At 46.0% G+C, this 18,358-nt stretch overlaps 1 protein-coding gene across 1 annotated transcript; it reads right to left on the bottom strand.

Moving 5' to 3' along the window:
• Positions 1 to 532: 532 nt before the first annotated feature.
• CTXN3 (cortexin 3) lies at positions 533 to 1,402 on the bottom strand (the record flags this gene model as incomplete). Its single annotated transcript, XM_082191688.1, has 1 exon — positions 533 to 1,402. The coding sequence occupies one exon, from the start codon at positions 1,400 to 1,402 to the stop codon at positions 1,109 to 1,111; it is 294 nt and encodes a 97-aa protein (XP_082047814.1). The 3' UTR covers positions 533 to 1,108.
• Positions 1,403 to 18,358: the final 16,956 nt, after the last annotated feature.

The raw sequence follows: 18,358 nt of genomic DNA, 5'->3' as shown, positions 1-18,358 counted from the left end.
TGGTATTCAGAATATCACTCATGAAATCACTCAAGATATCCCTCAAGTAATTAAGGAACAAAAGAAGAAAAGGCACACTAATCTAAGAACTTCCTCTCTGCCCAGAACGTTGGAGGCTATACACCACACCCCTCAACAGTATTTATAGGAACTCAAACACCAGATTATGCTCTGTTCCAGTAACAAGAAGCTGAAAGCACCAGCCTGAAGATGACGAGTGAGACCTCGTCGAAACGTCGCACAGACACCCCGACTCTTACACGGGAAGACACCCGAAGACACCAAAACCTGCATATATATATATATATATATATATATATATATATATATATATATAGTGAGTTTAACTAAAATTGCTACAGCTGACCTAACATGAAACAAACCTAAAAGAACCTAGCATAATTTGAAACGAAGCAGATTATATACCGTCAGTCTTGGAAAGGCACTCCTGATTTATATCTATGATTTCAGTCATGGTTTCCTAATCAAGGTTGTACTGTGAGTGAGCCATATTTTCCACTGAAATCAGCCCTTGAAGCTATCAATCTTTAATTAAGGTTGCTGAGAAACCTTTACCTTCCTGGTAAGAGGGACAAGTGGAGTGGAAATACATTTTTTTGCCTGTGCTCGAAAAACATTACCTAATGTCCACACACAAGCCACAAAAATCACATGCTTGCTTTTAAATATGGATATGCTCATTAAAGGTTTGGAGGTAGGTGAGAGGGGAGAGAGGGAATAGCCATCTCCTTTTAGAAATAAGGCAGCTGCAAATCAAAGTGCTGTCTGAGCTAAAAGATATTGTGTGCGTTGTATACCCAAAGCTGAATTTTGCATACGAAAAATTTCCATCTTTTCTTCTTGGAGGAAATTGCTGGTTTCCCATCAGCAGCTGTGGGGAAATTTTGACTCTCCAGATGTTGATGAACTACAGCTCCAGCAAGCATAACCACTGACCAAGTTGTTCACCAACATCTGGAGGGCCAAAGATTCCCCACACCTGCCTTACAGCTGCTTAAAAACAACAACGCCTTCATATTTTCGCCCGTGCGAGAAACGGGTTCCACATGACAGAGACTTATCGATAAAGTTTTTGCATCCTTGGTTTTTAAGCCAGGGCATAATCAAATTGTCCTTTCTCTAGTCCGTTGATTCCATCTGCCCAGGTAGAGGTTGGCATGCTCCTATAGGGGTCTAGGAGAATCCGGAAACACCGGACAATGAGGATTCCGAGGAAAATGAATAACAAAACGACAAAGACAAAGGTTGTTTTCTGTTCCAGGGTGATGCCGGTTTCTGCGGGAATGTTCCCAGAAGAGAAGAAAGCAGAGGTGAAGGACTCGCCATCCATTCTCCAGGAAAGAGGAACCAAGGAATTCCACAATCTTCTTCTTTTCATCATCAGGGCATGGTAAGAATCATTCGCAGGTCCTTCATTGCCTGAAACTGAAGAGATGAGAAATGAAAGTATAAGTAAGTCTGTCTTGAGTAGGATGTCAAGGCTCTGAAGATGCAAAGAGAGAAACATTTCTTTGAGACCCTAGATGAGGCAGAAATGGAAGCAAGAAGAGTTACCGACAATTGAAGAATGGAGAATGAAGTTAATGGACTATGCAGAACTAGATAAACTAACAGGAAGGATTCGAAACCGGCGGGACCATAAATTCACGGAAGACTGGAGTAAATTTACAGACTACTTGAAAAGTATTTGTGAGGATCAGACGACGTTTGTAGGTTTGCAAGAAGTTTTGTGAGGAGTATTATTGGAAGTATTGCAAAATGGAGAAGGGGGAGGATGATTTGTTAAGAGATGTAAAGGCAATATAAAGTTAAGAACTGCATAAGAAGTGGTTAAAACGGTGGATCATCAGAGGTGCTGATGGAAGTCTAAAAAAGATTGTATAAGTGATAAGTTTTGTGGTACATTTTATAATTTATATGTTAAAATCTATCTATCTATCTATCTATATCTATCTATCTATCTATCTATCTCAGTGTTTCCCAACCTTTTTTGGGCAAAGGCACACTTGTTTCATGAAAAAAATCTCAAGGCACACCACCATGCCAGATGGGGAAAGGTCACTTTTTACTTATGTAAAAATAAAAATAAAAAAATAGTAAAAGCATAGAAGGTAATGGTTAGGCTAGCATCCCTCTTCCAAATATACAGGGACTGTTCTACATGGGAAGGGGAAAGGAAAGTTAATAGAAGGAAAGGCGGGTGGGAGAGAAAGAGAAAGAAAGAGGGAAGGAAGGGGGAAAGAGAAGTGGAAAGGAGGGAGACCGAGGTGGGGGAGAAGCGTCTGGAGAGTTGCTCCGAAGTTTGGGGGGCCGCGGGGGTGGGCGCGCGTCCCAGGAGGCGGAGGCCAGCCCGGGCTGGGAGCCGCGCCGCGGCCCGGGGGCGGAAGGCGGACCGCGGCTTCTAGGATGTGGAAAGGGGACGGCGGCACAGGGGGAGGAGACCCGCACGACTAGGGCAGCGCGCAGGGGGAGGGGAGCGGGCCGGAGGCGGGCGAGGGGGGCGCGATCCCGCGCGCCACGAACGTGGCCTCCTTCCCCGCGGGCCCCGCCGAGCCCCCCGGCCGGGGAGGGCGGCGCGCCCCCGCCGCCGGAGGAGAGCAGAGGCAGGAGGAGGAGGACGAAGGCGCTGCCGAGGAGGCGCGCCAACTTCTGCCAACTTCGGCGCCCGCCCCGTCGCCGCAGGCTCCTCCCGGCCGAGAGCCAGAGGACGGAGGAGGAGGATCGGGTTTGGCGATGGCTGCTGCGTCCTCTCCAAGCGCGGGGCTGGCCTCCGCCGCGCCTGATCCTCCGCGCTCGCCGCGCTTCTCGACGGAGCAGGTCTCGTGCGTGTGGGAGGCGCTGCTGCAGGCGGGCGACCCCGGCTGACTGGGCCGCTTCCTGGGCTCGCTGCCGCCCGACGCCGAGGCCGTGCCTCGACTTCGCCGAGCTCTGCCGCCTGGTGCAGAGCCGGCGATGGGATGTGGGAGGGAGCTCGCTCGCCGCCCCGCGTGTGCCTATGTGGGGCACGTTACAGCCCCGTGACGTCAGCACCACGCAGGCAGCCAGGCAGGCAGACGGCGAGAGCCCCGCGCTGTGCGGCCTCTCCTCGCTGCCGCCGCCCCGCCTCTCGCTGCCCGACTCGCCCACCTCCCTCCCACGGCACACCAGGCGACGTCCGGCGGCACACTAGTGTGCCGCGGAACACCGGTTGGGAAACACTGATCTATCTATCTATCTATCTATAAATGCTCTCTTCCCAAGTCCTAGCAGATAGGTGTGACGGGTGACATTCCAGTCAGTTTATTTATTACTTTTTAAATTAAATTTGTATACTGTCCTATACCTGGAGGTCTCAGGGCATTTACAACATAAAATCACAATTTAAAAGCACCAAATACATAATAAAAACAAAAACAACCCAATAACCCCCCCTATTGTTCTAGACAAGAACGGCCAATCTGCCCATTTGTGTCCAACATAGTGATAACAATACAATTTATTCACGCTGCATCTTTTTAATATTACAGGGTGCATAAGGTAGGGTTGCTATGTTTCAGAAAGTGAAAATCTAGACATGGACATTGGGAAGGGCTGCCATGTGCCCAGGTTTTCCCAGACATTTTAAACTATTCTCGAAAATTCAGCCCAGACGCCATTGTTGACAGACAAATCCTGTCTATGTCTGGGAAATTCTGAACATATGGCAGCCCCGGCAGCAAAAGTTAATTCCACTGAAGTAACAAATGAGGTTTTGCAAAGGGCAAATTGGAAGTTAACTAAATTGGATATAGAGTTTGATAGAAATACAAAATTGGTTAGGACTAATCCCGAACAATGTTTAGAGGCGACTTCCAAATGCATAAAAGGGATTGTGTTTGAACTTTGAGTTTGAAAGCAATTCCTTATTTGAGTTATTTGCTCAGAGTTCTTCTCACTCTGTAGTTCCGGGTCCAAAAATATATTTCTAAGAACCAAGGGAAGGGCTTGTATTATGGTGGTGCAATAAATCTGTCCCGTCCCTCCTCCCCATGATGAGAGCAGGATCACTCAGATTCAGTCCAGTATATTTTGCTGTTTGGTTGGCCTTTTTTTTTTTGTTGAAGATTTGGTGGAATTAACAGTGTTAGTAATGCAAAATGAAGAATGCCATAACTCCTTTCCTGAGTGTTTTGATAAATACCGCTGCTAGAGCAGCATGGAATGTGGAAAATGGGGGAAATCTGACATTTATCTCCCTGGTTACTACTGGAAGCAGACCTGGGCTTTTGATCCAACATGACCTTGTCTTATGCTTTTCTACAAATGGAGTAAGAGGCTGGGAAGATTGGGAACTAAAGTGCAATGGGTCATAGCTGAGATATTAGGAAGCAGAGACCTGTGAGATAGGGTAGGCTAGAGAAATAATGGATAGAGAAATAATGGGGGGTAGCTAGAAGATGGGATTCGACCAAAGTAAAGAGAGTACAGTGGTACCTCAAGTTATGGACTGGATCTGTTCCGGAGGCCAGTCCGTAATGTGAAAAGCCCACAACTTGAAGTGCCATGTCTGCGCAGGCATGAGAGCCAGTGTGGTGTAGTGGTTAAGAGCGGTAGTCACGTAATCTGGGGAACCGGGTTCGCGTCTCCGCTCCTCCACATGCAGCTGCTGGGTGACCTTGGGCCAGTCACACTTCTGTGAAGTCTCTCAGCCCCACTCACCTCACAGAGTGTTTGTTGTGGGGGAGGAAGGGAAAGGAGAATGTTAGCCGCTTTGAGACTCCTTAAAGGGAGTGAAAGGCGGGGTATAAAATCCAAACTCTTCTTCTTCTTCTTCTTCTGCGCATGCGTGAAACACGATTTAGCGCTTCTGCCCACGTGCAAGCGGCGAAAGCCGGAATTAACCCATTCTGGTACTTCCGGGTTGCCACGGGACGCAAGATGAAAACACGCAACCTGAAGAGGACGCAACATGAGGTATAACTATACACTATACAAAGGAGAGGAGGCCTACAAGGGAGTAGGAGACCAAAAGGGTTCAGATGAACAGTTGGAGTACAGAGCTACATAGTGCTGTATAAAAAGGCATTAAAAGAGAAACATCTAAAAAGAACACATGGAGTAAAAATGCGAGAAAAATATGCAGGAGTGTGGCCCTTCAGAGTTAATGTAAAGGTAAAAAAAAGTGGCTCCTAGCTATTTGAATCAAACCTTCTGGTACGCATGGTATGTTTGTATTTTTGTTTGCGACCCATGCATCAAAAAACTTTCCCAGGCCAACTCACAATAAAAACATAGGTTCAGGTAGGTAGCCGTGTTGGTCTGACACAGACGAAATATATATAATAAATAAATAAATAAATTGTCCAGTCTGCCAGCTACAAAAAAAGACAACTAATTTAAAACACGCTCTTAAACATTTCAGTCCATTTGGCGGGCAAGCAGTACAAGCTAACAATCTTGTTGAAATTCTATTTGGCCCACGTAGAGAGATTTCTACCTGTGGTTCCCCGTTTACTGGCTGGCTGACCAAATCCTAAATTTTCACCCTAACCTGCTTCTCAGGGTTGTTGTGAGGATAAAATATTGCCGTGTATAATTGGGATGCAAATTGGGTGGTTGTTGTTTTTTACTATTCAAATATCTTTCTTTTTAAAATCAAACCATAAACTAGAACCACTGCATCTATCCTCATGCTCTATAGTTCTCAGAGGTAATATAATAGCCTTTCATGTTGTTGATGCATTCCATAAGGATTGAGGTGTTAGATTAAGAGTGGTCTCATTTACCACACAGGACAGGGAAAAGTGCTGCTCAGTTCACAACACAAATCCTCTTGCTTAATTTTTAGGTTTTACACTTGGCTCTGTGCCTTCTAGCAAATAACACTTGGCTTAATAGCACAGTTCTGCCCTATGAGCGCAGGGGACTGTTGAGACAAAAGGGGACTCGCAAGTCACCCCAAATCAGGGAATACACACTTTTTTCTTACAGTACTTTAAAGATACAAACAAGAAGGCTTGTATCCAATTTCCAATTATAGTGTCATTTCATACATTCTAGGCAGTGATACTTTAAACCAATCTGTACTGTACCTGACATTAGGAGTTGAAGAATTTGTTAAAAGCAGTTTTGTTCCACGCTTTTTTCCTGGGGGGACGCAGGGGGACGTACACCCCTAAACATTTTGTGAATCTAAGTTTGGCCTCTTTGAGAGGCAGTATTTCAATATGAGTAAGAAAATGAGAGTACCACTAAACATTTTTTATTTATTTTTAGGAAGAAGGCACTGGCTTGTTTATTAACTTTGTTGTGGTATCGTGAGATTCATCATCACAATCCTCAGCAAATCAGTCCCTGAACAGTAAATTTATTTTATAAAGTACAGGTCATCCATCTTGGGGACCTTAGAATCAAAAGTCAGATAATGATCTCTTAAATAAATAAATGTGAACACTTCTCAAGAACTGCTTTGATATAGTTTAGAAGGAAGAAATTACTGAACATTTGCATGGCTAGTAGAGAACAAACCTTTAATCGCAGAGTTAGCCGTCACTCCAATAACACTCTAGAAAGAAAGTCTGTCAACTAAATTACATACTGTACAATTTCTTAATGATCCTCAATGTATTTTTAAGGGTTCTGTTGCTTTTTAATTCCACCTGTCATTCTGCATGATTTTATCCACGCAGAACACAACTATTTTTATGGTATTTGCGACCTGATGCTATGCTTGTTTATTCAGAAGTAAGCTCCACTGAGTTCAATGGTGCTTACTCCCAAGTAAGCATTCTTAGGATTGCAGCCATAGGCTTAGCAGCACAACGAATACCAAAGGGTTGTATTTTTAAAAGATAGAGACATTTTTGGTTTAAAGCTTGATTTTCCAGGCACTAGTCAATTACAACAAAACAAAGCCCATAAAAGAAACACGTCCCTGCAAAAACTCACCCTCATTTCTGAATCTATAAACAATAGCTCAAAAATATACTTTGATTTCTAATTTCTTCTTAATGCTTCTAGATCTAATATGTCTTTGTTTCTCAGTAAATCTGCTCAGGAACGCGCAGTCCTCTCTGCAATATTTACCGTTTCCAGGGAGCCTTTGTTTCACATCAAGTTATACACATAAACTGAAAGAGGCAATTGGGGAGTTCAGCTTTTATCATAGAAGTACCTTCGTCCAGTCGAGAGAAAACTTAGCCCACATTCTACGGCAGCAGTTACAGGTAGTTTTGTCCCCATTCTTTGTTGCTGGTCTTCCGAGGCATACAGAAAACTAGGCAAACAGCCCAAGCTGTGGAACTGGATTGAAAAAAAGCTTAGGACCCGAGTATGTCTTGGTCTTCAAAGCACACACACACAAATTCTGATTGTGTTAGGCAGCAATTAGCTGACATATCCTCTCGTTCCTTTGACCCAAGCCATGATGTTAATTCTGCCTCAGCAACTCCTCGCTCGCTGCTGCTTCCGTGGGTAACAGCAACCTAACAGCCTGTCTGAAACAATCTTCAGAAAACATTAACATTCAGAAGGAGTACAGAGAAATGATCAAAAAATCAAAAAAATCCCAGGGCATTCCCCATATCTTTGCAAAATAAACAGTCAAAGAAATACATTGCTTTTGCTGTCAGTAATCTGCCTTTCAGATGCCACCTTGCAACCGTGCATTAGCCAATGGAAATATTCATTACAGTCAGTGACTTTGAGACGCACTCCTTCATTAAGACTTGTGCGGAAAACTTATACGTTAATACCGCAGGCTAATAGAAGATAAATAAACCTGGTGACTAAGATGCCCCGCTGTTCATCAAAGCACATTTTATTCTTTCTCATAAATCTGGTACCTTGCGCTCTCTGTTCCTAGGAGGTTTCTTTGGCTGGATTTGATCTGCTTTTTCTCCACAGGAGAGGACCAAACATATTGACAACGTTGCCAACCCGGCATCTATCAGCAAAGAGGAGCCACATGCATGAAGCTTTGATCTGGAGACTTTTAGAGGATCACATGTGCTGTTTCAGACCAGGGTGTGCCGCATGTTCTGCACAAGGCTGGACTCCAACGAAAGATTGCCGTGCGCAAAGTGCTTTTATTCAAAATGCCAGTAAAGTATAGCTTTCCAAGAGAATTCATCCGATTCTCCCTCCTCCCTGTTTTCCCGTGTTCTTTCCCCAACATTCCATGGCCACTGATCATTTATTCTTCTATTTATGTTACTTAACAGAATGTATACATGCAGCATGATTGTCAATAGAACCTCTTAAGTTCTGCAGAAGGGGTAAGTTTTTCTTCATTAGAAGACTTGTAGGGAAAACCTATAGGTTAATAATTCAGGATTCGTGCTAAGCAAGATTCATCGGCTACCCTGAAGCCTTCCTGGGACTGGGTTCTCCTTAAACCCTCCTAAAATTGGTTTAAAGGAAAGCACCAGACTTTATATTCCCTTTAGGTTGCTGTTAAAATATGGGGGAAATAAGAAGCATGGAAAAGGAGGCAAGGGGTCAGGGTGGAGGAGAAATGAGGGTGAACTAGCTAAGGTTAGTACAATCTGTCCTGGAGGATCCTATAAAGAAGTTAAACAACTTAAACGTTCTGCTTACTAAGGGGAAGGTTACGTGGATTGAGAAAACGAACAGTTCTTAAGATCTGGCTGAAAGTTCCCAACACAAAAGGTGGGTATACTAAATGAGAAGAGATGGGATGTTCTAAGTATCCCACCACAAATCAGTGGTGAATTCTAGGTGCAAATGTGAATGGAAAATCTACAGTCATGCTCTCATTGATCACGGGTGCCTAGTGCAAAAATACCTGGTGCAGACAGGGTTCCATTTGCAAACCTAGAGTGGTGGATCCTAAGCTTAAGAGATGCAAATGAATGTTGATGAATTCAGAGGCGGGTTCTGGTTCGAAAGACACTTTCGTTGCCACTGGGACAAATACGGGTTCAGACAGAGGTGCGTGCTTGCGCTCACTATGTGCCAGTGAAAAAAGCAGCAGAGAAGGATATTTCCATCTATTTAGAGTCCTTGCTTCCCATGGTTATGTGGAAGCCTGTGCATGCCATGACATGCTTCTTCTACCATGCTTGGGAAAGCCCACGTTTTCTACAGTCAAGGGGCACAAACACAATGACTGCAAGGAAGACTGGCTTGGAAAGAGGTACACCAACGGAACATTGCTTTTTGGTTAGGATCTACCAGGTAGCTTCTTCCTCCCTGCACCCTTCCCCAGAGTGCTCCCATCCATTAATCTCTTTTGGCTCAATATAAGAAAGTAAAAAAGGGTAAAGGAACCCTGGACGGTTAAGTCCAGTCAAAGGCAATTATGGGGTTGTGGCACTCATCTTGCTTTCAGGCCAAGGGAGCTGGTGTTTGTCCACAGATAGCTTTCTGGGACTAAACCGCTTCTGGTGCAACGGAACACCGTGATGGAAACCAGAGTGCACAGAAACACTGTTTATCTTCCCGCCACAGCAGTACCTATTTATCTACTTGCACTGATGTGTTTTCAAACTGCTAGGTTGGCAGGAGCTGGGACAAAGCAACAGGAGTTCACCCCGTCGCGTGGATTCAAACCACTGACCTTCCGATCAGCAAGCCCAAGAGGCTCAGTGGTTTAGACCACAGCTCCACTCGTGTCCCGGATAAACAAGCACACATTCACTGATAGCTCCACCTGCCATTGTGAGGCTCAAAGCAATGAAGATGATGCCTCCCCAGCTGTTGCCATTGGCTGTGGGTTTCTTGTGATGTCACAAAAGCACTTGGCAACTGAGTGGATATAAAGGTAGGCCAAGGGGAAAGCCCTTTTTTGTTTCCAGTAAGACACACCTGGCAATGGATGTGACATTCAGCACTGCCCTGGTTTCTTCCACTTGGAAGAGGTGAAGTGGTGAATGGAAGGAGGCAATCCTCTGGAAGTGGGATGCTTGAGAGCGATAATAAGGCAAGTTTGCTTGCTTGAAGGCTGCTGGTATCCATGGTTGGAAGCTGGCAGACGTCTCATGATGGACCTAACAGTAACCTCTGGCACAATGGGACACCGTGACAGAAGCCAGAGTGCACAGAAATGCCATTTACCTTCCCGCCACAGCGGTAACTATTTATCTACTTGCACAGGTGTGCTTTCGAACTGCTAGGTTGGCAGGAGCTGGGACAGAGCAATGGGAGCTCACCCTGTCACAGGGATTCGAGCCGACGACCTTCTGATCGGCAAGCCCAAGAGGTTCAGTGGTTTAGATTGAAACTCAAAGACTTAAAGGGCTGTCACATGGAAGACATCTTGTGTTAGTTACATGGAAGATGGAGCAAGTTTGTTTTCTCCTGCTCTGGAAGATAGGACCTAAACCAGTGGCTTCAAGTGCCAAGAAAGGAGATTCTGACTAAATATCAGGAAGAACTTTCAGATGGTAAGGCTGTCCAACTGTCAGGCTGCTGCTGGCCATTTGCCCAGGAACGTACAAAGACAAGGAAATGTTTCTTATCATCCACTTTTTATTCAGTATTTACAGAGAGAGGCTACAGAACCCAGCCTCTTGGATAATGGCATTATCCTGAGTGAATCTCCACCCCAACCGCCTCTCCCACTTCCTCATTTGTCACTTCTACAGGTGCTGCTACATGCCCTCTGTCTTCAAGCTCTTTGCTCTCCTACTTTGAAGGCTCGCTGGGTTCTGGGGGATGGGGGGGTCTGGAATGCTTTCTAAAGACACTGTGTCCATCAGTTGTCGCCTCCTGGTGCTTCCTCCTCCTCTCCCATTATTTCCTAACCTTCCCCCTCATCTGCCTGTGAGCTGCAACCGCCCTCAAACCCCTGTTGTAAATCTAAACTGTCTTCCTCTCCCTCCTCGCTGGAAGGGTCAAGCTGGGGAGGCGGATGTGATGTTTGCCCATTCGTTTAGAAAATGTCTGTACAGGGGAGAGAGAAAGGGTTAAAATGTTGACCAATAGGGAAGCCGGAGGCAGAGCCTCCCTGTTTATAAAAGGGCTTAGCCTGAGGTTTGAGTTAGTTAGTTAGTTAGTTAGTTAGTTAGTTAGTTAGTTAGTTTTAGTGGGTTGGTTGGTTGGTTGGTTGGTTGGTTGGTTGGTTGGGAAAGGCAGTTGGAAAAGCAGTTGGCAGGCAGTTGGTAATAGACAGTTAGTGCAGTTGGTTCTTGTGTGAGGGGAGGTAGAAGAGATAGAGACAGGATAAAGTAAGACTAGGAAGGTAAAGAATAACAACGTTTGGAATGCAGTTAAAGTTTGTGTCTGAAATAAACGACACTCTTCTTTGTTAACGTGAGAACCTGACTGAGACTCAAGTGATTTACCTGGGAGGTTCTGGTTGGGGGCAGCGGATTAGTGGTGTACGGGTCAATAGTCCCTGAGACGACCGGGAGCTCAGTACAAACGCCACAGTGGTCTCCACCATTCCTCCTCTGCCCAGTCCCTAACATCAACAGTGGAATGGACTCTCTTGGAAAGCAGTGGACTCTCCTTCATTGGAGGGTTTTAAGCAGAGGTTGAATGGCCATCCTTCATGGATGATTTAGCTGAGATTCTGGCATTGCAGGGGGTTGGACCACAGGACCCTGGGGGTACCTCCCGACTGTATAATTGTATGATTTGTCTTTACAGATTACTCTCCCTGCCATGTTCCTGCCCTTCCCGGAGCCCCATCACCTTCCTCTTCCTAAGTAGGCAAGGAGGCAGGACTTTCTATGGAAACCTGCCTAGAGCACGTTGAGGACAAGGACTTTGCCCCACCACAACACATGCAGAAGTGCAGGCCTTTGCCCCCCATCTCAAAGTGTGATGGCCTGGGACTCGGGCTCGGACTCAGAACCAGAGGAGTCTCAGTCCGCACTGGATCCTTTGCCTCAGGCGGCATCACCACCAAGTCAGGGGCCTGATTCTGAAAAGCCCCAGTCTGCACATGTTCCCCTGCAACAAGCACCAGCTGGGCTGAGTCAGGGGCCTGAGCCTGCCCTGGCTCCAGATGCGGGGATTACCTCGTTGCCTTCAGCTGGCAAACACTTAAACTGCTCCACTACCAGTTGGGTCAGGAGAGGCTGAGGCGGCCTCTGGGTCTAGTAACCCACCAACATCTCCCGAGCTGCAGAGACTAAGGTCTGAGAGAAGGAGAGACCTGAGTACTTGCAGGAGGAGTGCTTGCCTTTGGGCGAGACAGGGAGGTGAGTCACTTGGGAAACGCGACTGGCCGTTACCCCGACAAAGATAAAAGACTGTTGGACCCCGCCCAGGTTGTGGGAGCAATATTGCTGTTTGCTAAAACCTGCCTGAGACCCTGTGCCCAACCTAGCCTTGTTTCCTGCCTTGGCCCTGTCGGACTGACTCCTCGCGGAACCCTTGGATTCAGGACCGGACCTGGACCGCGTTGCTCAGGTTACCCCCGGGCCCAGCACACAAAGGTTGTAGATCTGGTACTGAAATGGATTGCCAGGTAGCTCTCAAAGAAGCATGCAATTCTATCCTACTCAGATTATGTATGGACTGGGCCATTGTATTATATGATATGCCCCTCTCTGCACTGGGAAACCAAATAGAATGGACTGGAAATGATCAAATAGTTCCTGTACCTGTGCAGGGATGAAGGCAGAGAACATTTAGAGTTCACTGGAGTGCTGCATTTTAAAAAATATTATTTTAGAGATTACAATGCCCTTACCAATTAATTTGCATTGGGCTTGTTCGGCAACGTTTGTTTATTCTGTAATGGTAGCAAAGTAGGGAGAACCAGGCAATGCCCTTTTAATAATTCATAATTTTTTTGTCAAAACAAACATTTCAAACTGTCACAACCCCCTTTTCATTTCCTCCTCCGTTCCTCACTTTCACCGTTGCCTATAAAGGATGCGTTAAAGAAGATGACAAGATTGCAAAACAGGTGACATCTGCTGTGGGCGGGGAGGAAGGATCAAGGATTATGGAGAATAAACATCACAAAATACTCCTCCCCCTCCAACCCCTAGTTACTTATGCAAATTTCTTAAGATAACTTTGACAGCAACTTATTCGTGCAGGTTGAGACCATCCATCGCTATCCTGATGCTCTCCAGAGACTTTGGACCCTAGGTAGGCAAACTAAGGCCTGTGGGCCAGATCAGGCCCAATTCCCTTTTGGATCTGGCCCATGGATGGTCCAGGAATCACCGCATGGATCGCCAGTGTGCACATTTTTCCCCTCTCCATCCCTCTCCCTCACACAGTGGCGGAGCCACCTCCTCCCTCCCTCCCTCCCTCCTGGCTTCCCCTTGCCCTGCCTAGAGGAGGAAGGGGGCTGGTCTTTGTTGATGCCAGCAGCAGCGCTTGAGCGGCCACCATTTTAAGCAGCCCCTCTCTGGAACCCTTTCGCTTGCCGCTCATTGTCCCTCCACCACCGCCAGCCCCTGCCGCTCGCAAGACACAGGTAAGCAGCCACCAGGGCTCATGGTGCTCTCGCACCATCCCTCCCCCCCAATATAAGCTGGCCCCCCCACAAGGTCTGAGGGACAGTGAAACAGTTCACTGACCCCTGCTTTGGACTAAAGGTCCACAATGGGAGTTGAAGGCTGCGCTAGGCAAGCCATAACAACCCAGTCCAGAAAGAAAAGGAATTCCATGATGCGCAATGCATATATCCGGAGGACCAGGCTACCTCAAGGAGCCCGTGTACATTGACTGATAGCAGCTGTCAAGGATTTCAGACAGGGATCAGTCCTAGCAATTTCTGGAGACACCAGGATTAAACTTACAGAGGCGGTTTTAGAGTAGCACAAGTTTGAAAGCCCGCCAGCACAAGTAGATAAATAGGTACCACTGTGGTGGGAAGGTAAACAGTGTTTCCATGCGCTCTGGTTTCTGTCACGGTGTCCCATTGCGCCAGAAGTGGTTTAGTCATGCTGGCCACATCACCCGAAAAGCTGTCTGTGGACAAACGCCAGCTCCCTCGGCCTGAAAGCGAGATGAGTGCCACAACCCCATAGTCACCTTTGACTGGAATTAACCGTCCAGGGGTCCCTTACCTTTTTACCTCTTTACTGGGTGCAACCCTACAGGGGACGCAAAAGCAATGTTGTAGAGGCAGGGACACCGAATTTGAGAGCCCAAAGTCTGCCACCGGGACCTGGAACTACCTGAATGCTCCAGCACTTAGCTTTGGCCCTTCTGAATGTTTGCCAAACGGAGTTTCAGGTGTTAACGGGTTTTTGACATGCAAGTCCTGTGTGCATTTAAATCCCTGCTTCTAATGAAACATCCAGTGTGGGTGCCCAGATGCCACTTCAAATTTCACCCTGCTAAAATTGTGGCACACAAACCAACTGCAAGTTTCCACTTGACAGAAGCTGAAAGGAGGCACGACTCTCTCCTTCGCCTCAGAACATTAATATTTACAGTGAGTTCCTGAGGAATGAAGTGAAGCTCAGAGTCAACTGACTGACACTCACCAAATGCTAAAAACAAGCCAACCCACAGATGCCTTTTAATTTTCAAGGATCTGTTCAGGTTAACCTCAGATGTTTGCCTCACCCTTTTCTTCCTGTTGTAATTGAAACAGTCAAAGAAAAAGGAAAAAACCCACATAACATAAACTGCTGAAAGAATTGTTCTAGATATTATAGGAGATTTAAGAAACTTCTCGGCTTGTTGTTTGTTTAATCACTAATTGATAAAAATCTGCAAAGTGAGAGTTTCCAAATAGGAAAACAATTAGCAGAGTTAATCAACAGAGATAAATGAATAAATAAAAATGGGTTAAATTCGTACACGTTTTGAATTTTAGAGAAGCAAAATCCCACGCTATTTATCAGGCAGTAGAATCGAAGGGAATGATGGCAGCTGGATTGCACCCAGAAAAGAACGAGCAGAACTCCACTTGTACAATGAGGCTTCCCATATTTCTTTCTCCACTATAGGTCCCTGCAACTCATCCCCCAAAGCCACACAGTGCTCATGCTGAAGGGAAGCTGTGTGTTATGTACTGAGTTGAATAGGATCCAACTGAGTTGAATAGGATCCAAAAGGCAGCAGTCTGATTGGTCCTAGAACAATAGGACCCAGAATGCAGCAGTCTGATTGGTCCACAGGAGCCACCCAATCCAGCTCCAGGTGGAAGTGAATCCACAACCTGATTGGCCTACAAGAGAATCCCGGAATTAGCCAATCACGTGGGGCCCATTGTGTAAATAATGTATATAAAGCAGACATTCTGGGGGAACTTCCATTCCTCCTCACCACTATGAGCTGAATAAAGAGCATGAAATCCACTCTCAACTCCAAGTATATTTCACTGTGCATGGGGATTGCAGTCGAATGGAGAATTTCAGCCTTACCCATGAGTGGAAGCTCCTTTCCACTTGTGCAAAACGCCTTTGGATCCAGGTCATTGTAATTTAAATAACACAATCAAGCCAACAAAGAAAATTGAAGTGTGGTTCTTACCACATTTTCTCAGCACTAATCTCCTCTAAGTTTAACATGTGGAGGTTGTGTGGCCCCAGGTGAGGGCTGCTTAAATGGCTTTGTTGGCTCTGCCCCTTGCACAGCCCGTGTCCAAGCCAGCATCCCCATTCACAAAAGCGGGATTCAGGCCAGGATCCGGCTCCTGATAGGTAGTGTGGGCTTAAGGAAGGGGAACTGAGGCCATGATTCCTTCATTGGGGCCCCAGGGAGCCTCTGCCATCCTGCAACACCACCACACCAAAAGGAATGCACGGACTTGTGTGACATAATCCCATGAATATTTAGTTTTCTTTCTTTCTTTCTTTCTTTCTTTCTTTCTTTCTTTCTTTCTTTCTTTCTTTCCTTACATACATTTATATCACACCTTCCTTTCTTCTGTTGTGGAATGCAAGGTGGGCCACAGTAGTCTGCACATGAAAACACTGTTCACCTTCCTGCTGCAGCGGTACCTATTTTTCTACTCGCGCTGGTGTGCTTTCGAACCGCTAGGTTGGCAGGAGCTGGGACAGAGCTACGGAAGCTCGCCCTGTCATGGGGATTTGAACCATCAACCTTCCGATTGGCAAACCCAAGAGGTTTAGACCACAGTGCCACCCGTCCAGGGGTCCTTTACCTTTACCTTACAGTAGTTTGTATCCTGGGATGCGGGTGGCGCTGTGGTCTAAACCACAGAGCCTAGGGCTTGCCGATCAGAAGGTCAGCGGTTCGAATCCCCACAATGGGGTGAGCTCCCGTTGTTCAGTCCCAGCTGCTGCCCACCTAGCAGTTCGAAAGCACATCAAGTGCAAGTAGAAAAATAGGTACCACTCCAGCAGGAAGGTAAACGGCGTTTCCGTGTGCTGGCTGGTTCGCCAGAAGCAGCTTAGTCATGCTGGCCACATGATCCAGAAGCTGTCTGCAGACAAACGCCAGCTCCCTCGGCCTATAGAGCGAGATGAGTGCGCAACCCCAGAGTCGTCCGCAACTGTACTTAATGGTCAGGGGTACCTTTACCTTAGTTTGTATCCAGGCATGACTAGACCTGTAGAGCTTCAGCATTTATTAAATAAATATTTTTTAAGAAAAATCCAAGGGGGCACAGGTTCACCATCCCTGCTTTTTTAAAAAACAACAACACAGTACCATACTGAAAAAGCAGGAATATGAAACTTCTCAGCTGATTTGATATGACCATTCAAATAAAGTGAGCTCTCGAGATCTTTGTGACTCAGCCTTTGAGATTCAAAATAAACCATCCATCATTAACACAACTGCACCTAAATATTTATAGCTGTCATCACACCGAACCTCCGGCATGAAACAGTTGGTTTCATAAACATTTCTATTTTGAGCCATTTGACTGGCCTTCTTTGGCTCCATCAGTTTCAGAGAATTCAAGTTCTACCTTCCTTGACATCTATCTCTGCCATGTCCCAGAGATGGCACAACAAGATCAACAAATAATAAAGCATCTTTCTTTTCTTCGATTTGCGGAAAGCAAGATCTGAGAAGCAGCTCGAATGATTTACCTCCTGTGTTGCCAACAGCAACGGTTCTTTTACTGGATCCAAACGCTTTGGCCAAAACAATGAGTGCAGGATAGCAGATGTTTATTACAGCTGAATTGCAGACAAAATAAGCAATGCTTACACCCCATTTGTCAATGGGAACCCCTCAGAACAGCAATGGGCAGACTTCTATAGATGCACTTTCAGTCTACATGAGATTTGTTGAGAGTTTCTGGAACATGAACGTTTCCACTATGCTATAGCTCCCTGCCATGGTAATTGCTTTAGGGTTGCCATATGTCCGGAGAAACTCGGACATGTCCTATTTTTAAAAATAAAATAATAATAATATTTTATTTATCCTCCGCCCTTCCCGGTTCAGAAAACTGGGCTCAGGGCAGCTAACAACAAATCTAAAAATTGATGCAACAAAAAACAGCATAAAATACAGTATAAGACGTGAATAATAATTTCAGAATTCAAAAGTCAATTTAGGGGGGAAATCCATCCAATAACCATTAGATGATCACCAGGGCTAGCTGGCTAAATTAGTCCTATTTGGGCCAGCGAGGAGACCAGGGGAGAATTAGCTGTGGGATCCCAGAGCAGATAAACTTCATAAAAAGGGGAGAGGGAGGGAAGGAAGGGGAATAAAAGATCAGGCTAAGTTCAAATTGAAAGCCAGGCTCTGTCTTACTGGCCCTGCGGATGGAAGTTAAATCCTGCAGGGTCCTGGTCTCATGGGACAGAGCATTCCACCAGGTCGGAGCCATCACTGAGAAGGCCCTGGCACTGATGGAGGATAATCTAACTTCCTTAGGGCCCAGGACCTCTAAACTATGATTATTCATGAACCTTAAGGTCCTCTGCAGGGCAAACCAGGAGAAGCGGTCCCATAAATACGAGGACAGCATGCCCATCCCAGCGGATATTTACATTTTAAAGGATATGTCCGGGTTTGGCCCTGTGCAGCCCTGTGCACCCACACCCACATGCCTCTTCCCCCAGGCTCGGGCTGGCAGCAGCTCAGGCTGTCCCCTTCTTTGCTCTTTGAGATATGGCACCCATAAATTGCTTCCACCTGCTGAAATGCCCATCCAGTTTTGAACAACCAGTGATCTTGGTTCACCCCTATTTCAAATACAGTCATACCTTGGTTCTCGAACAGAATGCATTCCGGGAGTCGATCGGACTGTTTGAAAACCAAGGTGCAGCTTTCGATTGGCTGCAGGAGTGTCCTGCAGCCAATCGGAAGCCACAGAAGTCACGCCAGATGTTCAGCTTCCCAAAATTGTTCAAAAACCGGTACACTCATTTCCAGGTTTTGATCGTTTGGGAGCCGATTTGTTTGAGAGCCATGGTGTTTGAGATCCAAGGTTTGACTCTAGTTAATAATAATAATAATAATAATAATAATAATAATAATAATAATAATTTATTTACACCCTGCCCAT

The sequence above is a fragment of the Podarcis vaucheri genome, assembly GCF_965113315.1.
Source record: "Podarcis vaucheri genome assembly, chromosome: 11".
NCBI lineage: Eukaryota > Metazoa > Chordata > Lepidosauria > Squamata > Lacertidae > Podarcis > Podarcis vaucheri.
This window is presented reverse-complemented; position numbering and strand designations above follow the sequence as displayed.